Below are 23,703 nucleotides of genomic sequence, written 5' to 3'. Positions count from 1 at the left end.
TCAGATGTGAAATATGAAGGTGTAAACTACCCAGAATGCAACTAACTGTACAGCCAATTGACTAATTTGTATAGTGCTCTGACAGTGTCAGGTGTTACATAAGTGCTGAGTATTGTAACAAGACTAAACTCTGTCGGGAAAACTCTTCCCGACTCCAGCTGGATTTCTGGAGCTGGAAGATGGGAAAAACCCCACCAAGTGGAACCGCAGATACTATTCTTATTTTGAGCTTATGGGAAAGAGAAACTATTGATGGGTCTAAGGAGACAGCTGGATCATTGCAACCTCTGTCCTGCAGCATACTGGAAAATGGATCACTGTAACCAGAATGAGGGGTGTGATGATGATTGCCTCCCTATAGCATGCTAAAAAAGAGTACATTCTAGATCTTAAAGCTCGGCGTGATCATTATCTCCTCTGCCCACTGACTTTTGTATCTCAAAGTGCAATCTAAGGTTGGTCACTGTCACCTTTTCCTGTGCAGAAGGAGCTGAGCATCTGAGTATTCTTGATCAACCTTGTGTTAATTGAGGCAGAGCAAAACCATAAGAAGCTGCAGCATTTCTGTCCAGCCTTTCACATACCACTGCAGAGAAAGGCGTTCTGCAGCCCAGAAGTGCCTGCTGCTAGAGTTTAGTTAATCTGTTATCGCCTGTTAGTACAGGCCGCCCTTTATCTCTGTTAGCAAAGTTGGTTTCTTTACACTTTATATAAACTCTGTGGTTTAAGGGCCTTGACTAAAGACTGAGATTCATAAAATAGTTTGCATCTTTATAATGGTCACTTCCAAGTAGAATTTGGCTACTGCTTACACGTGCTGCTGAGTTGTAACTGTACCGTTCTAAGGGCCCCATGACCTATGGGAATGTCACATGTCTGTATTTGTCAGGGAATGGCCTTACTGAACAACGTTGTATACACCTGAGAAGCAGCATATTGCTAATGTACACGCGCTTCAACTTGATAGCACCTGGCTAATCGACTCTTTCATTTTGGGCCTAACCTGCCCCCTTGCTCAGCACCTTACTTCATGAGTGGTCATATTCATCTCAGTGGGGTGGCTTGTGGAGTCAGCATGAGTAAAGATGGCAGAACTGGGCCCTGAGCTTGTTCCTGGTGGACTAGATGGGCCAGATATCTCCCCAGCTTCCGCACCCGATTGTGTCTCTGTTCTTTTTCCTCCCCTTTTGAAACACCATGACCTGTCTTACTTTTTATTAGCAGCAGCATTTCTGAAGCCCAGTCTACACACACAGTCACACCGGTTAAACGGCAGGTGTGGTTTTAAATCGGTTCAAACTCCTGTGTGGACACTCTTATTTCTGTTGATCTGAAGTCAGTCAGGAATTGGTTTAAGCTGAACCAAATCAGTGTGCTCTGAATCAAAAATAAGTGTCCACACAGTGATTTGTGCTGCTTTAACTATATCGGTTTAAAATCATTAAACTGGAACAGCTTCTCCCTGTCAGCAGAGCCTGGGAAAGCCAGTGCTATCCTGCTGCTTTGGCCTGGGCCCAGTGTTTGTATCTGACAGTGCTCTGGTATGATATGTATTGTCATGTGTCTAGAGGCAATTGCTTAATAGATTAATAATTAACATTGATTCCAAATCTATTTCAGAGTATCCTTTATTCTGTCTGGGCCAAATGGCTAATCTGATTCTAATGACATCCAAAGGTCTTCATAATTTTCTGTGTGTTGCCTTCTCTCTCTCACCCGTGATGGCCAGCCAAACTACCCACACTCTGCCCTCCAGCCTTTGGTCTCCTCAGAGTAAGACTGCTCAAAATTCCCCTAAGTCAAGAGGAGTTTACTAGGAGGTGACCTTTGTCAGAACAGCCCCCTGTCTCTGCTGGGTGCTGCTTTCAGGACAGTCAAGCCTCCCTGGTCACTTCCCACCCTGCTTCCGAATGTGATACATGGCTCTAAACGCTGATGCTGAAAATATGAGCAGATGACAGCAGACATTTTATTCTCTGTCCCATCTGCCTGTTTAACTACTGGACAATACATTTCTACAGGGGGGCCCCATGAGACCACCCATCGCAATTTTTAAAGTAAAAAATCATATTTTCTCCTTATCTGCAGAAGACCTTTATTTGTGCTGCCTGTTCTAGCGGCGCTTACATGGACTGCCTTTCACACTCCTGCTAGCTCACAGCCAAACTCCACCTATGGTATATTTGTAACCAGTCCTTCTCCGTGATATAGGTCACCTCCCATTCCATCCACCAAGAGTCACAATAATTAAGAGGCTTCTTGCCCAAGGCATTTCTGAGATATGGTGCCTTTCCAGCTACCTACGTACAGCACCTGATTCTCCACTGCTCTGCACTTTGTGTTGGGACATGGACCAGTGCAAAGTGGGTCAGTGTTAGTGTTTTGTGCTGACTGTGCATGCATGTAAATGACGACAGCGTGCAATACAGTGGAGAATCAGTCCCATAGACCATGTCTGTAGTGAGCTCCACCTTAAAGGGTCTGATTCTCCATTGCCCCAGTCATTCACACCCTGCAAATTGAGTGTGAAATGCTGCCACTCTAGAATGGTGGGGTTTTGCACCCACTTCACCCTTATTGTAAATGACGGTGTTGCAAGGTGACCAAGAGCCAGGTCCCAAATCTTCCTCCCTTGCATTAACACCAGTTGGGGGTGCTAGTAGAGACCAGTCGCCAAGTTCTAACCACTACGCTGTCAAACCTGGTGTCTTGTTCTTCTCTCGCTGAATTTCTCAGGTGTCTGTCTCTGTGGTATCTGAGCTCTTGGCCAGCAGGGAGGGAGGTTCTTTCTCCGTAGGGCCAAATCTTCCCAGATTCTTATTGTTCTGATAGAAAAACTCTCAACTTCTCCAAAGGGACAGTTAGTTCCTGCTCAAACTGCAGCTGTGGAGCTCTCCTTGTTCAGCCAGGCTCTGTCCCTTTGCAGAACAGTATTCCTGTAGGACACGTGAGTCCTGAGGCTAGGTGGCAGATGCTGGGCCCTGAGTAACAAGGGTAGTGTTGGAAGGTGTTTGTGGCTCGTGTAGATTTAGTGACATGTTTTTACCCAGAGAGGACTGATCATTGCTGTCTTGCTGACTCTGCATCCCCGCTGTACATACTTTCTGCAGGACTTGCAGTTTGTTTTCCATTCCTTAGGAGAGAGTGTGTGTGTGTGTGTTCACCTGTGTGTAATTATTGTTTTGTTTGTTTTGGCCAAGGGCTGCTGGCTTTTGAGTTTGCTGTCTCCTAGATGCCTCTGGAATGGAATGGGGGTAGGGTCCGAGGCCTCCCAGCATCCCCAACGGCTGCTCTGTTGTGAGGGATGAAGTCCTGGGGCCGTTGTTTCCCTTGGGCTTGCTGCTGCTCTGTGACCATCCAGGTGGCCCTTGTGCTGTGACAAGGCGGGGAACAGTGCAGTGATCTGAGTCCTCTTATGACAGTGCTGTCGGGCTAGTGAGCTATTGAGTAGATTGTAGTGATTGAGGGCTTGGCTACACTTACAAATTTGCAGCGCTGCAGCAGGGTGTGAAAACACACCCTCTCCAGCGCTGCAAATTGCGGCGCAGCAAAGCGCCAGTGTAGTCAAAGCCCCAGCGCTGGGAGCGCGGCTCCCAGCGCTGTCCGTTATTCCCCACAGGGAGGTGGAGTACGGACAGCGCTGGGAGAGCTTTCTCCCAGCGCTGGCGCTTTGACTACACTTAGCGCTTCAAAGCGCTGCCGTGGCAGCGCTGCCACGGCAGCGCTTTGAAGTGTAAGTGTAGCCAAAGCCTGAGTCCATCTGTAGTTCCTGGAAGCTCCCTGCCCTCCCAACTCCTGCAGTTCCCCAGCTGAGCTATTTTGGTCACTCTCATCTGTTTTATTTATCCAGCTTCCAAATGTGTCCAGAATCGTAGTGCTGGGTGTCTTTGTCTCGCCGTGACCTTGAATTCCTCAGTCTGGTGGGCTGTCTGCTAGTAGCAGAAACATGCAAAGGTGGGATGGGGTTTGGCTCTGTCCCATCCCTAGCAGAAGCACCAGAACGTTTGGATAACAGTTTGAATACAATCCAAGGCCTCAATCCTGCAGCTGACCATGCTGCTGAAACCCTGCTGGGAGCTCCATTGAAACCAACCGCGCTCTGTGCGGTGTGGGAGCCTGCCAGGCTTGAGGCCTAAATCTTCTACTCCCTACTTCAACCGTCCTGCAGGGAGGAGCTCAGCCTCTAGACCAAGCTAAATACCTGGTATCTGTTGTTCAATTTCCTGACGTTTGGGCTGTGAAATGATGCGCAACCTCAAGGAGGTGGAATTTGCACAAATGTTTCCATTTATGTGCAGCAAGACCAACCTACTAATGGCCAGTTGAATGTGAAAGTGGAACAGAATGTCTGTGTGTCAAATGTGACCCAATCCAACCATCTTCGTCCTCATGCTCGGCTGCTTAAGCCTGCATGCCCAAACCTGGTGACCGAGCTGTCACCCCAACTCTAGACAGGGAAAGGGAAAGTGAGGTGTGTGTGAATATGAAGTCAGCCTAGAACAGGGAAAGAACACTTCACTGCCCGGGCTTAGGGTAGGGGTTGGGAGTGCCCTGGTTTCACCAGCAGACATTTGTGTTTTCTAGGGTGATGCTACAAGAAGCCCGGAATGCCTTATGTGGATCGACAGAATCGTATCTGTGGGTTTCTAGACATTGAAGAAAATGAGACCTGCGGCAAGTTTCTGCGAAGATATTTCATCCTGGACACTCAGGCCAATTGTCTCCTGTGGTATATGGACAACCCCCAGGTGAGGTCCCAGAATGCACTCTGTGGAGCATTGCAGATCTGCATGGCTTTCATACTTCACAGCGAAAAGGGCTTTTACTTCCTGATTTATGCTGCATCTGCCCCTCCCACTCTTAAGATGCATTTGTTAGAAGAGTTCAGTGCTGGTGTTTCACAGCTAGAGCTGGCTTTTGATCACGCATATCTTTTTTTCCAGTTACCTTGGACCCCTTAGCAGTGCTGCTTGTGTTTGGACTCTGGAGGAAACAGGCTTTATTTGGACAGATATGCTATTGAAACCCAGAAACTGGGATCACATTTTTTAATTGGCTTCACACTTTTCTCTCCCCCTATTTTCATTACACCAGCTTCGCTCACTAGTTAAGACGAGCAGAGACAGCAACTTCAGTGCTGGAAAAAGTGAGTTTCCTTGTGCCTGGAACCCTGTCCTTCTTAGCAAGGGCAGCTCTAGCTTTTTTGCCATCCCAAGCACGGCAGTCAGGCAGCCTTTGGCGGCTTGCCTGCGGGAGGTCCCCGGTCCCGCGGATTCAGCGGCAGCTTGCGGGAGGTCCGCCGGTCCCGCGGCTTCGGCGTACCCGCTGCCGAATTGCCGCCGAATCTGTGGGACCGGCGGACCTCCTGCAGGCAAGCTGCCGAAGGCTGCCTGACTGCCGCCCGCACAGGGACCGGCAGGGCGCCCCCTGTGATTTGCCGCCCCAGGCACGCGCTTGGAGCGCTGGTGCCTGGAGCCGCCGCTGCTTCTTAGCAATCGGGAATGATTTATTTCCCGTTCTGATGTTAAAACTGCCACGTAAGAGTCTACCAGGATCCTAGAGAGAAATGGTGGATGAGGTAATATCTTTTATTGGAACTTCTGTTGGTGAGAGAGACAAGCTTTCAAGCTATACAGTTCTTCAGCTCTGTGTAACTCTTGTCTCTTTCACCAAGAGAAGTTAGTCCAGTAAAAGACACTACCTCACCCACCTTGTTTCTCTAGGATCCTGGGACCAGCGTGGCTACAGCAACACTGCACATATCAGGATCTTGGCGAGTTGAAATCCTCTCTGCAGTTCAATCATTGGTTGTTTTGTCACAAAACATCCCATCATTAATCTCATGGGTGTCATAATGGAAAGTCGCCATTTGGATGTCCATTTGTGTCAGATTGTCTGATGCCTGTTTCTGGGGAAGCTGTGTCCCGTAAACGTTATCTCGCACCACTCATTTTCCTTGATGCTTTAAGTTGCATAGAAGAGATGCCTTTATGGGATGGAGAGAGTGTCTCAGGAAGGATCTGGTGGTAGGGATAGCAGATTCTATTGGGCTTTTTCATATTCTGTCTTGCCACAACATGAGGTGAATATATTGTACCGCACTTAGTAAGAAATACAGAGGGTGGTTTGTCACACTCTCTCTCTCTCTTTTCTTTTTTCTTTTTTTTAAGTCTGGTGCTCACTCAGATCCTTTTCCTGCTCTGAGGTTGAATTTCCTACTTCTGGGGCCTGATCCAAAGCCCACTGAAATCTGTGGAAAGACTTTCATTGGCTTCAGAGTGTTTGGATCAGGCCTCTGTTGGGAAGCCGTTGCTGGGTCACTTCATTGAAGCAGCATTCAGCCTGAGTGCAGCTGGAAGCAGTCCTTCATTTCCAAGTGGGATGGGTCACTGTCTGGGCCGTGCTTTCTTGCTGAGGGAAGCTAGAATATGACTGGATGGTATCTGTTATCAGTACGTGTGAGTGTGTGTCAGAAATGTTCCTGAATTCCCCCTCCACACCCTTTTAGACTTTGAATCCAAGACAAATAAAACGAGACTGTCTTCTGGTCTCAGCCAGCGAACCATTCGGCTCCATGCCGCAGGCCCAAAGCTGGGGGTAGAATGTGGGGTAGCAGTGTCTTTTCAAGGTTGGCTCTGACCCATAGCGGTGCAGTGATTGGTCACTCTCCCAGATGTTACTCCTAGGGCAGTTCATAGCTGTGGTTAGAATGCAGAGCTATTCTGATGAGTCAGTATCAGCCAGCAATGCCTGCTGCTTGCTGTATCGAATGGGGGCAGGGTGTGGGGAGCAGTTGCTATCTTCCTCTTTCTCATTTTGCTAAATAGTATAATCTGCATAATGTTTTATATCAGCTGCATCTACTTTCAGGCCCCAATCCAGCAGAGCACTTAAGCACATGCCTCGAGTCCCTCTAGCTTCAATGTGTGTGTGTATGCTCAAAGTCAAGCCCCTGCTTAAGTGTTTTGCTGAATAGGAGTGGGCTCAAGCACATACGTAAAGTTACGCATCTGCTTTGCTGAATTGGGGCTTCAGAAATGAAATGATGCAGGATGCTTTCTGCCATGTATGTTGTTAGACTTCCCTATGGCTGAGTCTTTGCAAGAGGAAACTGCAACAGATCAGTTTCTCTGTGTAGACTATGCTCTCTTACCTCACACCAATGATATTTTCTACAATTTAACCCCTGAAGAGATGATAAAGCGCTATGTCAATGTGAGACATTATTAGGTCCCCATTCCAGTTCGTATCTCAGAGTAAAGACAGTAACAAAAACGATTAAAATATCTGTCATCCTAGAAATGGGGTCATGCAGAATATGCCCACCCCGTAGCCAGGTGTCTGGAGTTTTGTATCTATTGTGGCTGGCAGCTCCGGGAGTGGTCGTGGCATTTACTACAGTGATTAAAACAATAAGAATAAAAGATGAGCTGTAGGAATCTCTTCTGTGTGCACTAGCACAAGTCACCATTTGGACCAGCGTTCGTTGCGTGGTGTTTGTAAACGCAGTTCAGAGCAAATTTTATTTTATTTTCATTTATAATCTGTGCCCAGTGCCATGGTCTCTGGCCTCTTGACTAATGTTAAAGAACAGAACAACTTTCCTCATGCAATAAACTACACTCCAACTAGTGCACCCCTTACTGCCTTGCTGCGGCAAAGTGGTGGATCTCACACCATGGTAAAATGCTGACGTATAGAGACTGTCGGTGAGGACAGAACTCTTAAGGTGCCCCTCCGTAAACAAAGTGTAAAGTGATAGTCTAACTCACCTGATTTGTGACTGTTTATCGTTTAACTCTTAACATTCTTGACTGTTTTGCAGAATCTGGCTCTCGGGTCAAGAGCTGTCGGATCTTTGCAGCTAACCTATATATCCAAGGTAATACGAGGGTGGTGTCTTGGGACCGTTCTGCTGTGGGAGGAGGTGAAATAGACCTAGAAATAAGCTAATGGCCTGCCCAGTACTGCAATGTGTAGGAGTCCAGAGTTATCCACTCTATACTACTGCTGAGTAGAACTGGTGAGGATATTGTTCTTCAAAATGTTTGTCAACCAAAAATGTCCTTTTTGTTGAAATCAAAACATTCTGAAAAACCTATAGATTTTGATGAAATTTTGTTTAGAAAAAACCCAGAACTAAACATTGCAATAATGTCAGAATATCCCTTTGTGGCATTTTGGGGAATAGAACATTCCAGTTTGCGGGTTTTTTTAAACAACTTTTCAAAATTAAACTCGTTTGTTTTTGTTTTTTTTTAATAGTATTGAAAAAGTTGACGTTTTAAAAAGTTGGAAATGGGAACAAACTGACTTGAAATGAATTATTTTTTTCAGAAATTTGTTTCCTGGGAAATGTTGAATTTTTTTTGTTTGTTTGTTTCAAAAATCTGAACTTGTGGAATTGCCTGCCAAATGGATCCTCTGATTCCTGCCAGCTCTACGGTGACAGCTCTCTCAGTGTAGCAAAGAGGTCTGCATTCCTTTGTCAAATGACATCATATAGGCCAGCAGGGTTGCTGGGCAGAAAGGAGGCTATTTCAATAATGAGGAAGAATGCAAAGCCACAGAACCCGGAAGCTTTTAGTAAGGGCAACCAGTACACACTCCAGATCGGGCCTTATGCCCCAGCCGTGAGCTATTTGCAGATGAAACTTCCGGGCTGGAAGACAGCATTTTAAATCTGTTTCATTGCTCAGAGTGCCAGTCTCGCTCAGCATCCGATTGAACCTGGCTCACATGCATAACGATGTGTTTCATCAGCTTTGTAATCAGTTTAAGTAAATAATAATCAGCAACAAGGTGTCATGTAAACATCGCCCACTGCGCAACACGCTCTCGCTGGGACTCAGGAGTTGTTTTGTGGTCCTTTAATGTGCAGTACAGGAGTGCCTAGAGGGCCCCAGATGAGGTCAGGCCCCATTGTGCTGGATGCTCACAGCTATTGAGAGACAGTCCCGGTAGAGGGTGCCTCTTTTCCTACATGTCTCTCCTGTGACGTTTCCGTGGGGACTTGAATGAGCTGCTGATTCAAAGCTGTGCCCAACGGAGCTGGACTCTCCTGTGTAAAGGTGGGTCTGTCTGTGTTTGGAGCTAGGGGAGTGGTACCAGCTCCCACCCTCTCATTGAGCTAGCGCAGTGTAGCTAGGGTAGCGTGGGCAGTGGTGACCCGGGCTACTAGGTGTGCTGAGAACATACCCACTGGGTTCTGGTGGGTTTGTCCTTGGCACAACTAGCCCATGCTGCCACTTGCTGCGACTCAGGTCGCCAGTTCTGGTTGGACAAATTCCTGGCGGTTTCATCACATGACACATAAGCTTTAATTAAAGCTTATACCTTTAATTCCTGGAGACTCCAGGACAATCCTGGAGGGTTGGCAGCCCTCGCTGCTTCCCTGGCTACACTGCTGTTTTTAGTGGGCTAGCTTGAGAGCTAACGCCTGTCCGTCCACGTGAGCTGGGAATCGCACCCCCAGCGCTGATGTAGACGTAGCCTCGGGTCTGTCTGTGCTTCAAACTGGAGCCGTCAATTCCAGCTCCAGGACACCTACCTGCAGCAGCGCCGGTTGAGCTGGTGCACTAACTGTAACTGCGTAGGCCCGGTGGTGTGAGCCCCGGGACGGGCTGGCCACCCCCTGTATGTTCCTGTGGTCTCAGATGGGTTTGTACCCGGGGAAGCTGGCCCCTCCCACTGCTTGCATCCCAGCAGCTAGACTTTGGTTTTTAGCCCATTAACTTGATTAAAGCTAGCATGGGTGTGTCTCCTCCAGGTGGAATGGACACCTCCCGTAGAGGGCAGGGTCTCCAAGTGCTGCTCCTCTTCCTGTGTGGCTGGCTGCAATGTTGGTGTTTCAGGGCCTGATAGCTCCGCTTCTTTGCCCCCTGGGAGTCCTTTGCCGCATATCATACTCTGCATGGGTGTAACTGACGGCCCAGAGAGCAAGGGGGTAGAGAATCAGATCCCCCATGTCTGTCTTCAGTGTCTGTTCCCTTCAGTTGTATTCACCCACCTCTAGGACGTAAGGTTGTGGGTTGAAGTCCTCATGCCAGAACTTTGGCTCAGGCCCAGTGCTGTCTCTGCTGTGCAGTGCCAGGAGCAGTCACTGTCCAACCAAGGTCCCTTCTGTTAATTTCCAGGGGCTGCCAAATGAATGTTAAATATACCAGGGGACTTTTAGAAAAGAGTGGAGGGGAACTCTAGTATCCTGGCCAGTATCCCCACTCCCCGCCTTAATATAGCAGGTACTAGTGCCCAAGAGTGGGTGTGAGCTAGTGCTGAGCACAGGGTGGCCGCTGTGTTTGCCAGCAGGCAGCCCCGGTTCAGAAACATTGAGAATCTCTTCCCAGAGGAAGATTGCCTTGTGGTTAAGGCACTAGCTGAGGTGTGGGAGTCCTGGGTTCAAATCATACCTCTGCCCTGGTCCAGATTCTTTGTGGCCTTGGGTGAGTCACTTAGTCTTTCTATGCATCTTTTCCTACAACTTCATTAGTGCTTGTGCAGTGCTCGTGTGGTACAGGGCCAAGGCAGATTAGCCGGAACAGCATCCACCAGAAAGACTGTAAGGTGGGCCATGTAGGTGAAAACAGCACAGGGAACAATACACGGTAGGAAATGTTGCTTGTTTAGCACACCTTGTGCTTTAAATCCCTTGACTGAGAGTCACGTGGCTAATATCGTGGCTCTGTTGACCAGGCAAGTTAAGACTGTGGGCTTGGCTACACTCGAAACTCCAAAGCGCTGCCGCGACAGCGCTCCCACGGCAGCGCTTTGAAGTGCGAGTGTGGTCGCAGCGCCAGCGCTGGGAGAGCCCTCTCCCAGCGCTGCAGGTACTCCACCTCCCCGTGGGGATTAGCTTACAGCGCTGGGAGCCGCGCTCCCAGCGCGGGGGCACTGTTTACACTGGTGCTTTACAGCGCTGTAACTTGCTGCGCCCAGGGGTGTGGTTTTTTCACACCCCTGAGCGAGAAAGTTGCAGCGCTGTAAAGCGCCAGTGTAGCCAAGGCCTGTATGTGCCACCTTTATGTGCTTGGAAGTTCGACCTTCTGGATCGTGGGGTGGGGTGGGATACGAATTGACAGCCCTGGAATCACCTTTGGTTACTGTAATTGGAAAAAGACCCAGCAGATCTCTGCTCTTGCTGATTCATGATTTATAAATTAAACTCAGATGAAGCAATGCTGAGGGATGCAGTCTTCCCCATTTCAGAAGGAACTTCACTTATAAATTATATATATTTTAGACTAAATGAAAATTGCTACAGCGCTGGATTCAGTCGTAAACTGCAGGGTTGGGTTATACCAGTGGCTTTAACTACCAGTTATAAACATGCCAGAGAAATGGAGGTTTGCTTGAGAAAGCATATTTAAAGTATTATAGACTGGTTCAGAAGTAGGAAGCCTGTCAAAATAAATATACTCTATAAAGGCCATGCCTGGAGCCCCTGGGAATATTACGCTTACATAAATGATTCCTACTCTTTAAGGAGCAACCACTGTTATTTTCCTTCAGTTTTCTTAATTACCGCAGAGTGTGTGTTCATTCCAACAGAAATTCATACTTCCAGGGCCCCTGAAAGAATTTGCATCCTTGTTGTGCAGTGTGGCTGGCACTGGAATTGAGGGAGAGCAGCAGATGAGAGACTGCTCTCTGAAGTGACCTTCTTTTGAGGCTGCTGAGTTCGTTATGACACGTGGTCTCTATTAAATCTGATATGAATGAGTTCGTGAGAGCTCACTCAGCTGTGAGGCACCTCATCATGAGTAGCAGCCCTGGTGAACTTGCATCATCCATTTCATTCTGATATACACAGGATATATCAACCTCTAAAGGCCAACTGTCGCTTTGCCTGTTCACATATCTGTGGTGGTTTTGTAACACAGAGGCTCGCCTGGCTTGCTGCAAGGCAGTCTTTTTCCTGCTCGGCGATGGTCTGATTCCAGCAAAAGAAAACATCTGCACCAAAGAAAATGTTGTAGTAAAACAGTAGCTCTGCAGTGTATCAGCATCAGAGATTTGGTGTGGAAGTATGAGAAATTACACCACTATAGGGCATGTGTACCCTGTGCTGAGAGAGCCATTCTAGGTGATCTGCATCTGTTAGCATGTCCACGTGTGAACATACACATAGTCTCTTAACTCCATTTGCCAGAATCATGTTAAAGCACAGTTTTTGCTAGCCAGGTGCTAGTACTTTTTTCATCTTCAGCAGAGGCTTAGATCTTGTATGCAAGGTTTTAGCCACATCCATTAAATAAATCTGCAGTTACTGGAGCCATATAGTGGTGTAGATATGCATATACATCTCTCCCCCAAAGAAATGCAACTGCAATTCTTCTATCTGGCGCCAGCCATGGGATGTTTACGCAGGACACAGGTACATTTGGGCCCAGGATGAGGAAAGCACAGTATTTTCTAGTGAGACACAACTGAGACTAAGGAGGTATGTGAGAAAGGATGTGCTGATGAGCCTTTCTCACTTGTCATGTTAATATTGCTTTGACTCAGGCTTGCTTGATCTCCTCATGATTTATAAACGGCCTTACTTACAGTGCTGAAGAATGGAAGACAATGTGTCCTATCTAACGGAAGCAGATGCTGCCCCATCTCACTGCCGCTAACGTGCTTTATTTTAAAAATCTGTTTCTCTTCAGGTCAGCGTCGCCACCCCGAAACAAAAACCGAAAGTCCCGTTCTGCTTTGGTGAGTGTAGCACATGGGGGAGGGGGGAACACCAAAATGTCCAGCGCTCACATCATGACCGGTCTCTGATGGGAGGACTGGAGGGTTAGGTGGCTGTTATAAACCATGAGAATTCATAAACAGCAGTTATCCACGGGCCTTCTTTGTTCATTAGTATAAGTGTTCCAGAAGTGTGAGATGCTGTGTGTTGCTGGGAAGAATGTTTTCAGAGAGGGTGAAATTCACACTTGTACAGAGCAGTCAGCACAAAGGACTATGAACCACTTAAGTCCCTCTGAAACCCGTAGGGCTAAATGATGCCTTGATCCTTTTGCTGGCTTCTGCACAGGGGTGGATTTCGTCCAGAATCCTTTGGATGGGAGCGGACCTCAGTTTTTCCCTGTACATCCCAGCAGCATGGATGCTCTGGGTGGTTGTCTAGCCTGAGCAACCTTGTCCTAGTGCGTCACTGCACTAATGGAGCTTTCCCCCATATTCACCCTCGTGCTGCAGTGCATTATGCAATGTATTTTTCTGCGTTCCTGTCATTGCAAAGAAGAGGTGGTCTGGGATTGATTTTCCCTTCCCGGTGGCCCTCGGCTTTACCCAAGCCACAAAAGTTCCTCACTTTCCTGAGCACTAAACTCACCTCAGAGTTAAAGCAGCAGAAACAACAGCACCAGCACATACCTGTCTCAAAGGGCTGTGGGGGAGAGGGCACAATTTTCTGTACTTGCATGCAGGGGACATGAATCAGCACCAAACCCAGAGCAGGTAGCATATTCCCACACCACGACTGAGCTTGCTGCTTTGCTGTGCTGTGCTACGGAATCCCATGAGCCTATGAAGGTAAAATAGGGGAGTGTTACAGTTTAACTCCTTGGTAGTCCAGAGCCAGGACACCCCAGCATAGAGTGTATTGGCAGCAGTGCATATGCAGGGGACTGCAAGTGCAGATGGCTAACGTGGGGAGGCCTGGGTTTCAACAAAACCTTGTGCAGTTCAGAATGTCTCAAGGTTTTCAATGCAGAAATCCTATGAGAATGTTTCCTTTGACCCAGCTGCTGCAAGCCAGAAGGCCCTACTAGCTGAGAAGTCAGGGGATGGAGAGGAGGGGCTGCGTGTCCCAAGAGAGCTTTCCAGACTCCCATGGGTCTCCTGTTCAGGATTTGATCTGCCTTTGATCATTGCAGATGAAACTTAAAACTGTGGTTCTGACCACTGGTGGTCATAACCGCTCCCAGGGCACTTGTGAGCATGTTACCACAAGTGCCCTGATTAAATTCTAATTCAGATTGTTCCAGATCGCTCTGTGGTTTCAGTTGGATTGTGGTATTCTTCATGCCCAGTCCTGAACTGTTGTGTAGTGTGGCAATGTGCAGTTAAACAACCGCCATGCTCCACCCCAGAGGTGGCTGCAGCTCAGTGGTGGTTCCTTGCATATTTTCCAGTCAAGTGGGTGCAAGGCTGAAATAGGTAATGCTTGCAGGGTACTGTGGGGTTGGAAGTTGAGAGGTGCTGCTGATATGCAAGATATTATTATTGAATTAGTTTAACCATGCTGAGCACTGACTAGGGTTCCCTTCTCTCTCTCTTTTTTTTTATTCCTCTCTTTGATAGTTATCAATGCTTTATCTCAGCGCTATTTCTTACAAGCCAGCGATCAAAAGGACCTACAGGACTGGGTGGAGGCTCTGAACCGTGCCAGCAAGATTACGGTATGTTACGCTACTGTCGCTGCTTTCTCCACTTCCCTCTTGGGCAGTGGGGCTGTCCGAGAAATGTTTGGAAAGCCATATTTAACTTCTTGCTCTAGACTCATCCCCTTTCTGCCACCTGCTCAAAGGTAATGGCTGAGCCTGGCCAGAAACCAGGTTGCTCCTGGAGCCAGCTGTGCGCTGAGTCTGAGCCGCGCTTGATGTGGCGTTAGCACTACTAGCTCTGCAGGAAATTCCTAGTCAGATTGCTGAGAGTCTGTCATGTTTTAATTAATGCTGAGGTTGTGATTCACAACCACAAAACCAAGGAGGGAGTTGAAACCCTACTCTCAGCTAGCTGCTGCTCTGTCCTTCAGTCCCCTTGGGAGCTGCTCCGATCCATCCACGTGCAGCATCGTGCTGCTCTGTAGTAGAAAGCAATCGCGGTACCATCAGCATTACTGTCCCAGAGCTCCTGAGCCCCCTCAGCTCCCATGGGAAGGAATGGGACTGCTGCAGCTTCCTGGATAGTACAGAGAGGTTATTTAACCACTGCATGCTTAGCTGCTGCTTTGCACGTTTTAAAATGACTTGTATTTTAATTTAAGAAAGAAAATACTCCAAGAAAAGGGGCTGATCTTTTGGTTATGAAACTTCCTAAAGAGACTTTAGAGCTGGAAAAAGACACAGGACCGGATTTCTAAGTGCTTAGCACCCACAATGTGGGCCAGAAATTCAAAAGTCCCTAGGGCCGGTAGCTACCATTGAAAACTATAGTAAGTGAGCTGTTCTGAAAATCTGGCCTCAGATGAGTGAGCTCTGTGGCTTCTTTTCCTTCTCCAGTAACTTAAATCTGGAGAGACTTTTATATTTATAAACAAAGATAAGATAAATGCACTTCCCGTATTCCCAGGCACAGCTGCTGCGTGTGACAATGATTAAACCCTTGAAAAGAGAAGCTTCTACAGGAGATAGACACACCCTTATGTGTTCTGGTGCCGCTGTGTTAATGTAATTATTGAAGGCTGGGATCTGTGTGTAACAGATTTCTTGCTGCTGCTATCAAAGGGTTTCTTTCTTGTGCTAAAGTGATTTGCTTATTTAGTTTTTCTCCTTCCTGGTATGATTGGTCTCATGAGATTTGATACAGCAAATACTTTGTATTGTGGGACACTACGGGAGGGAATGTGACTGGACATGTCTCTGTCTTCCCCTCTCATAGACCAGTGCATTTATATAGCCATAAGTTAACATAAGTGACTTCTGGTTTGCCTGTTCTGATTAAGGTTCTTGAAGCTTGACTCATCATGGGACACCCCAGAACCTAACAGATCCATTGAAGGAGTCATATGATTTTAAAAGGATGAATTGAAGGACTCTATATACCTAATGGTCACAGTGCTAGATGGATTTTACTGCATCATACACTGATGTATATTGCCTAGTTTTTTTATGAATCATGTATCAAGATGAATGATGTTGAACGAGTTAAGCAGTGATCTTTAGCAAAGACCTCTCTTCTCCAGGCATCAGTCGATCATGTGGTGTGCTATACATCTGCATACTGCAATATAATAAAATACACAGGATTTCATTTTCCTAAGGGCTGGGGCCTGGCCTGCCTTTTGCTGGTGCGCGTTGCACTTGCCTTTTTGTATCTGCAAGTGAACTGAGGATGCAAATCTGGGTCCCTGCAGCTGCCTGATGGAGGGTGAGCTGCTTGGCTGCACCTGCTCTGATCTGCACCTTCCATTCACTTCTGGGTGCAGGTTACACTTACAAAAACCCCAAACCAGCCCCAGAGACATGGCAACTGCCCTGGTGGCAATTTCCTCCAAAGTGTGACTAGCAGAATATGAACTCTAGACTTGAAGGACACTGATCTGTTTCTTCTCATGCCTTACACCTTGTGTTGTCATTTGCACCTGTGGAAAGTTAATGTAAAATGCTACTGTTCTGATCTGAGCGAGCTTTACTCCACTCTGCACGCATTCTGCAGAGGTGTCAGTAAGGATACAAGGTGCTGGGCATTGGCGAATCGGGCCCCTAGTATGCGGCTTTTAGAAGGAATTGCATCTCTTTATTGCTGAAAGGAGCCTGTTTGATTTTTAAACTCCTAAAGCCCAAACTATTAAACTTTGGCTGGGCCTTCTTGGATCCTTTGGCTTGTCTAGATTGGCTAGCTGGCCTGCATCACTCACTGGTTGACTGGGTCTTTAGTAGCTCAGCACATCAGACAAATCCAGCAGGGGAGTCTCCTGCCTTCTACAGGGCAGTTAGAAAGGACAGTGCCACGAACAACATTTGCAAGACTTCTGGGTGTGAGATTTGACCCACCTGCTCCCTGTGAACTTCCTTTCTCCCGTGTGCCTGTTCACACAGTCTGGCTTCTCGGGGCCATTCCCATTACCAAGCTGCAGTGTGGCCGGGTGCTGAGTAGAAACCCATAGTCGCTGAAAGACCAAATACAGTGAAAATGGGCAAGGGAATTAATGTGCTGCCTTTCCTAGGACCAGCAAATAAATTGACCCAGACAGTGTATTGAGCTAGCTGGGCCCTTCATCTGGCATTGGAGCTGGTGGACTGAAACGCTAGCTCGTCTGTGCCAACAACAAACAGCATATGCTGCCCCTGCTTTCGTTTCCGGGATCAATATGGCTTCAAACCCATTTAGACGTGAGACCAGAAAGAGATCCCAGGATTCTGGTGGTCCAGACCAGTGTGCTGTGTACAGGGGTGGCTCTAGCTTTTTTGCCGCCCCAAGCACGGCAGGCAGGCGGCCTTCAGCGGCGCACCTGCGGGAGGTCACTGGTTCTGCGGCTTTGGCGTACCCGCCGCCGAATTGCCACCGAATCCACAGGACCAGCGGACCTCCCACAGGCATGCTGCCGAAGGCTGCCTGACTGCTGCCCTCACAGGGACCGGCAGAGTGCCCCCTGCGGCTTGCTGCCCTAGGCACGCGCTTGGAGAGCTGGTGTCTGGAACCGCCGCTGGCTGTGTAGCATGTCTTTGTCCTGGCCCTGTGTTGCGTACACTCAGGGTGATGCACATGGTTTAGCTGCCTTAGGTGCAGGGCCGGTGCAAGGATGTTTCGCGCCCTAGGCGAAACTTCCACCTTGCGCCCCCCCCCCCCCCGCACCACCTGCCCTGAGGCGCCCCCCCCCCCCGGCGGCAGCTCCCCCCCTCCGCCCTGAGGCACCCCCCTTGCGGCAGCTCCCCACCCCCCACCCTCTGCCCTGAGGCACCCCCCCCACACCTCAGCTCACCCCTGCTCCGCGCATGAGCATGAGCACGCCGTCACTGCTTCACTTCTCCCGCCTCCCAGGCTTGCGGCGCCTGAGCTGATTGGCGCCGCAAGCCTGGGAGGCGGGAGCAGTGAAGCAGCCACGGCGTGCTCAGGGAGGAGGCGGGGCAGGGGTGAGCTGGGGCGGGGAGTTCCCCTGCGTGCCGCCCCCACCCCCCTTACTTGCTGCAGGCAGCCCTCCCCGCATTCCCCTGCCCCAGCTCCCTCCGCCTAAATGCTGGTGGTGATCGGGGTGGCCGAAGATCCGTCCGCCACGGTCGCTGCCGAAAATGGCACCCCCCCAAATCCCAGCGCCCTAGGCGACCGCCTAGGTCGCCTAAATGGTTGCACCGGCCCTGCTTAGGCGGCAGAGGAATTCTGAAGTGCAGGAAACAGAATTAGTCAGAGAGTGTCAATAGTTTATTGAACATGCCGGAATAACCAGTTAAAGCACATGTCTAGATTCAGAAGTTCTAAGAAAGGCTGTTTCCGTATTAAACCTCCTGTGGCACTTCAGGCTGGGCTAGTATTTCCTTATTTCCTAGTCTCTTGGAAGAGCGAGAGGTTTGTCTGTCCCAGCAAGTGCCTGTTGCTGGGGTGTGGGGTGTAAAATCGCAAGCACGGCGGCAGCATCTAGAGAGAGCCGGCTTGCGTAGAGGCACCGCTCAGAAGGACAGTTATTAAGTAGGACAGGCTGTTCTCCTCTTTAATTACAGTAGGAGTCTGTTTACCAGAAGCCGGGAATGGGTGATGGATCACTTGGCATTGGCACCTGTCATTGACCATTGTCGGAAGACAGGCTACTGAGCTAGAGGGACCATTGTTCTGACCCAGTGTGGCCATTCCTATGTTCTCAGACAAGTGAGTAGCCTTGGCCAGGAGGCGCTGGGCTCCCCTGCTGGCTGAAGCATCAGATTCCAGTCCACGCTCCTCCCACTGCAAGGCCATTGTTTTTCTGCATTTGTCATGGTCCTGACTGACTATCCTCAAAGCTGCTTGGGCCATGATAGCCTGGAACAGCTCAGTCACTTGTGGGGAGGTTCTGAAAGGCACAACTGGGGTTTTGGGGGGAGATCCTGACTTTCAGTGGGACCTGGGCCCCTAACTGCCCTTTGCCATTGAAAATCCCCCTCTTGCTGTGTATTGTGCAAGGCTTGATTTGTTACTTGCTGAAATATTTCTTCAGCACTCTGCATGGGCAGCACTAAGCTAAACCTCACAGCAGGGAAGGAAGGATGGTCCAGCTCCTAGGGAGGGTCCTCTTGGATTGAGAGACAGGTTCAGTTCCCTGCTCTCACACAGACGTTGTATGTGACCTTTAGCAAATCACTCGGTTTCTCTCTGCCCTGTCTGTACATCATAGCACTGCCCTGCCTGGTGGGGGTGGGGGTGTGAGAATACGTACATTAAGGACTCTGAGGGGCGTAGATACTGTAGTAGTTGGGGCAGTTAGCTGCAATAGATACCCTGGAGAGGTAGCTCATTCTTTTTTCCATTTTGCAGATGAAAACTGAGTCACAGGCCGATTGCTGTGAGCTGGATTTGAATGGGCACCCCCTAGCAGTAATGCATGCAGAGATTCAAACCCCTACTATACAATCTCTTTATGTGTGCATTGTGAAACCATTTCCGTTGGTTTGGCCATGTGTGCCAGCTCCTCCAGCATTGACGTGCACAGACCTCCTTGTCTGCACTCCCTTCCGTGATGCTTGAGAAGATGCAGACAGATGAAAGACGGCATGTTGCGCAAGAGGTTCTGATCTGGCCAGTTGCTCGTCACGCCAGCGTGTTTGACAGCTTGGTGCGCTAGGTGACAACCGCATAAAGTTCCACCGGACCATGCTGCACAGGTGTAGGTTGCTGAGGCAAAGTGCTGGTGTGGGAACCTTCTGTCTTGTTGCTTTCTGTCAGAGCAGCTGTGCTGTTTCTGAAACAGGAAGCGATGGTGTGTTAAGATGCTCATGTTTCCTGTTCCCTACCACTGAAGGCTGGGTACTTCACTTGGTTAGCGAAGCCTGGCTTTTGAGAACTGCCTGGAGTTTACTGCTTGGGTTATTGCTCCAAAGATTAACTGGAGAAAATATCTTTGTCAGCAAAGCAGCAAAATGCTTTCTGTTGAGCCTTTTCATGCTGCAGATATATGTATGACCAGTGGATTGATTAGTTCAGCACTGAATCACTTTCTGTACGAGACAGTAGCTGTCTGTTCTGGTCCGGCCAGGAAAGTCTCGGACTATTCACTCCTCTTCTCAGTCCTCATCTACACACAAACTGGAGTCAGCTCAGTTAAACTGGTTCAGTTAGACTAGACCCTTGTGTGGAGACTATGTCATTTTGTGCTTTATTTTGGGCGAGCTTCTATCTGTTCCTAATTCTCTTAAGCTAAACCAAAATAAGCCTGCTCTCAAACAAAAGAAGAGTGTCCACAAAGCCTTTTACACTAGTTTAACTAACCTGGTTTTAAATCACTCCTTAAGTAAAAATGATGTAACCCTGTGTGTAGATAAGCCCTTACTTTCAGGAGTGCAAATTTACTTCTTTTTTTTTTTTAATTCTTTAGCACACTGGTCCAGTCTGTTTAAGAGGCCAATCACTGAATGCAAACAACCCTGTGAGTCTAACTTGGGGAATAGCAGGAACATTCCCTGAGACTCTTTTTCTCAGTTCCGTGAGCTTGCTTCTGATATGAAAGCAATCCAGATAATTGTACCTAGCTCGTACACAGCAACTGACGTGTTCAGAGCAGTGCACAGACCTTGACTAATTTATCCTCCCAACATCCCTGCAAAGGTATGTTCATATTATCCACTTTCTACAGAAAGGAAAAATGAGGCAGAGAGAAGTTAAGCAACTCGCCCCAGGTCATCGAGCAAGTCAGTGTCAGAGCAATGGTTAGGGCTCAGGAGTGCCTGTCTTCTCCCTGCCTGGAGCTCTTTCCTCTAGCCCATGCTAGGAATCAAGAAACCTTTAAATCACATGGGGGGGGGGGAAACCATTCCAGGACACCTGCACTGTCCCATGTCATTTTCCAGTAGCAACATCTTCTCCATTGGGCTTACAGTGTGTAGTGCAGTGTCTTTGTCCTGTCCCCTTGCTGTTGAGTGGGATGTTCTGCTCAGTCTGCAGGATGCTGAAGGCAAGGAATAATCGTGCATGAGAATCAGGGGCTCCCCGGAGCCAAAAGGCCTTGAGGAGACCTGTGCCTGCGAAGGCACTTGACAAACTGGATACCAATATTGCAGCTCAGGTACCTGGATGCATTCCCTTCTCTCTCTGCAGTTTCTCTGCTGCCGGTGCTAGACCAGCTCTGCAGAGGAGAGAGGTTGTTGACACAGGTAACAAAACTGTTGCTGTACAAATGGAGTTGTCTTGGGTTTGAGCTTCTTTCCTTTGGCACTATACTTAGCACAGTTGGATTAGTTCCACCTGCTCCACCCCCACCATGTACTGCCAAAGTTGAGAATGTGGGTAAACAGAGCAAAGCGCAGGGCCAAAGGGCTGGATCCCTAGTGACTGAAAAGTCTCTGAGTAAGGCAGGTAATCCCGCCTCTCCTCCAACTCTTGATGTGTCTACACTGCAAAGAAAAACCCGCAGCACCACCACATCTCAGAGCCCGAGTCAATTGACTCGGGCTTGTGGGGCTAAAAATAGCCATGTAGATATTCTTGCTCGGAGTGGAGCCTGGGCTCTGATACCCAGCGAAGGGGGAGAGTCTTGCAGCCCAAGCAGAAATGTCTACATGGCTATTTTTAGCCCTGCAGCCTGAGCGCTGTGGGCCAGAGTCAATTGACTCAGGCTCTGAGTCTTGGTTCTGCAGGTTTTTCTTTGCAGTATAGACATACCCCATGTGAACTGGTTGGCAATTTCCTTTGGCCTGCACAGAGTTACCGCAGCCTGGTTCTCCCCTGCCCTGCTGCTTGTGGTGTGACTCAGCCTGTGTGAAGTATGTATAACACACAACCAAACTGGAAAGAGTGCCTTTGACATGTGCTTGACACAGGTGGGAAGGAGTGCACAGAATGCAGGACAGTGAGGAAGCACACCCATTAGCTTCCATCCCAGTTAAAATGGATGTGCTCCTGCTGACTCACTTTGACCAGACCTGCTGCAGAGCGAGTCCCTTCTGGCATGTGGGGGTCATGCTCTGTTCAGAGAATCCATCCTGAATTTACACCAGCTTGTGGCGAGGAGCCTCTGATTTTAGCCAGAGAAATCCGAGGTTTCAGCTTCAGCCAGAGGGCTGTGGGCTGCGTCCGGCCAGGCCCAGGAGGATCCGTGAGCATTTGTGGCTGATTATGCCACACCCATTGGCAGAGTGACAGAGCAGCCAGATTTGCAGTGTCATCTGCATACAAAGGAAGAACAAGTAACTTTACCTAGGAACATCCCTGAGTCTCAGGAGCCGGTTTGGGAAAGACCAATGTCGACAGCAAGAGAACAGGCCACACACACACAGGGAAACGCGTGAGGGCGTGTGCGATTCCTGCACAGATCCATGCCCTTTCCCCAGGACATGGAGAGGGCTGTTCCCCAAACTGCAGTGGGATTAGAGCAGCCTGGTCCTGCTGTTACCTCTTGCTGGTTAATGGTATATCAGCATTGGGAAGGGGATGATTCAGCATGCTCGGAATACAAAGCCAGGTCCCGGCAGCTTGCACATTGCTGGGGTCACACTGGTATAGATGTGCTGTCATCTAGCCTGGTTAGACTTGCAAAAGCTAATCATTAAGGGTGGCAGTAAGTAGAGCAAGACAATAAAAGGAGCACAAAGGCTCCAGAGGCAGGTCGCAGACTCATGTCAGGTGATGTTTAATTACCCACCTCCTCTCTTCTTTCCTCATGTCATAGGGTTCTCCTGCAAACAGCTTGGGATGGAGCCACACCCTCATTAACCTTGATGTGGGGTGCCTTGGTGTGGTGTTTGTTTTTGTTTTGTTTTTTAAAGGGGCACTGCTGTATTTGTACAGGAGAATGGACAGGCCAATGTCCCAGATGCAGCCCCTAAGCCTAAACCTGCTAAGTCTTCATTCTGTCAGGATGGGTGGTTTGGGGCTAGATTTGACTCACCCATTTCTGTCTTTCACAGGTGCCAAAGAGTGGTAGTTTGCCCCCAGCCACAGAGATTACAAAGCCCCCCATTGCACCCCAGACCCAGGAGAAGAAACCACAGGTGGCCTACAAAACTGAGATCATTGGAGGGGTGGTTGTGCATACACCTATCTCTGTCAATCAGGTAAGCTGGGTGTGTCCGCGTTGCATTGCCTTAGCGGAGTATGCCTGTGGCATTGCAGATCTGCAGCTTGTGCTAGCAGAGAATGTTCTGAAATGTGCATTCAATTGGGAGGAACCAAAATGTGCCATGTGAGGATGGCAGCATCGGCAACCTCTGTGATAAAAATCCAGATCAGTCAGGCAGTCTCTCCAAAATCATGAGCTTAAAAATCATCAAAGTTTAAAAACAAATTTTAGGTGCCTATTCTTTGCCCCCTGGTTTCTGAGCCTTAGGGTTCTGTTGGTTCTCATTAAGCAGCTTTTTCTCTGCAACCAGGAGGGCTAGAAATTTCTTTTTCTTTACTTTTTATAGAAGAAAGCTGAGATTCTTGTGAGTCCAGGAGCCTGGGACTATAAGAAAGGCGCCAAGTACTGCAAGTCTCATGATAAAATCACAAGAGTTGGCAATTCGGGGCTGGTGAATAGAAACAATCTGTAGTTTAATTTTTGCCCCTTGCCTTTCTGTCTCCAAGCACTGGAAATGAAATACTCTTGGTGCTAGCACAATGCTCTGGGACTCTAGCCTCTCACTGGCTCGAAGGAGCAATTCTTGAGGGATGTAAGGGGGAAAAGCTGGCCGTTCTCTGCACACTTAGCAGGGTGATGAAATTTATACCACATTCTGCTCTTTGATTTTCCTGTATTTAACTGTTGGGGAGGCGCCCAGACATGTGCTCGACCCATGTCTGTGCCATTGAATGGGGCTCTGCTTCATCATTTTTATGTCCTAGCTTCTGCCTCTAATCATTTCTCTACCAGACATAACAGAGATC

The 23,703-nt window shown here is 48.6% G+C and overlaps 1 protein-coding gene across 2 annotated transcripts in view; it reads left to right on the top strand.

Annotated features, from left to right (window-relative positions):
* Positions 1 to 23,703, top strand: part of PLEKHA2 (pleckstrin homology domain containing A2) — a 56,467-nt gene that overhangs the window by 5,870 nt on the left and 26,894 nt on the right. For both annotated transcript variants that reach the window (XM_045002884.1, XM_045002885.1), the window contains exons 2-6: positions 4,585 to 4,748; positions 7,826 to 7,882; positions 12,651 to 12,699; positions 14,299 to 14,396; positions 22,746 to 22,892. In XM_045002884.1, the coding sequence (XP_044858819.1) occupies positions 4,608 to 4,748; positions 7,826 to 7,882; positions 12,651 to 12,699; positions 14,299 to 14,396; positions 22,746 to 22,892 (492 nt within the window). In that variant the 5' untranslated portion in view covers positions 4,585 to 4,607. The remainder of the gene's footprint in view (positions 1 to 4,584; positions 4,749 to 7,825; positions 7,883 to 12,650; positions 12,700 to 14,298; positions 14,397 to 22,745; positions 22,893 to 23,703) is intronic.

The sequence above is a fragment of the Mauremys mutica genome, chromosome 2, assembly GCF_020497125.1.
Source record: "Mauremys mutica isolate MM-2020 ecotype Southern chromosome 2, ASM2049712v1, whole genome shotgun sequence".
NCBI classification, from domain to species: domain Eukaryota; kingdom Metazoa; phylum Chordata; order Testudines; family Geoemydidae; genus Mauremys; species Mauremys mutica.
The sequence above is the reverse complement of the archived record's forward strand: the minus strand, read 5'-3'. Positions and strand labels throughout refer to the sequence as shown.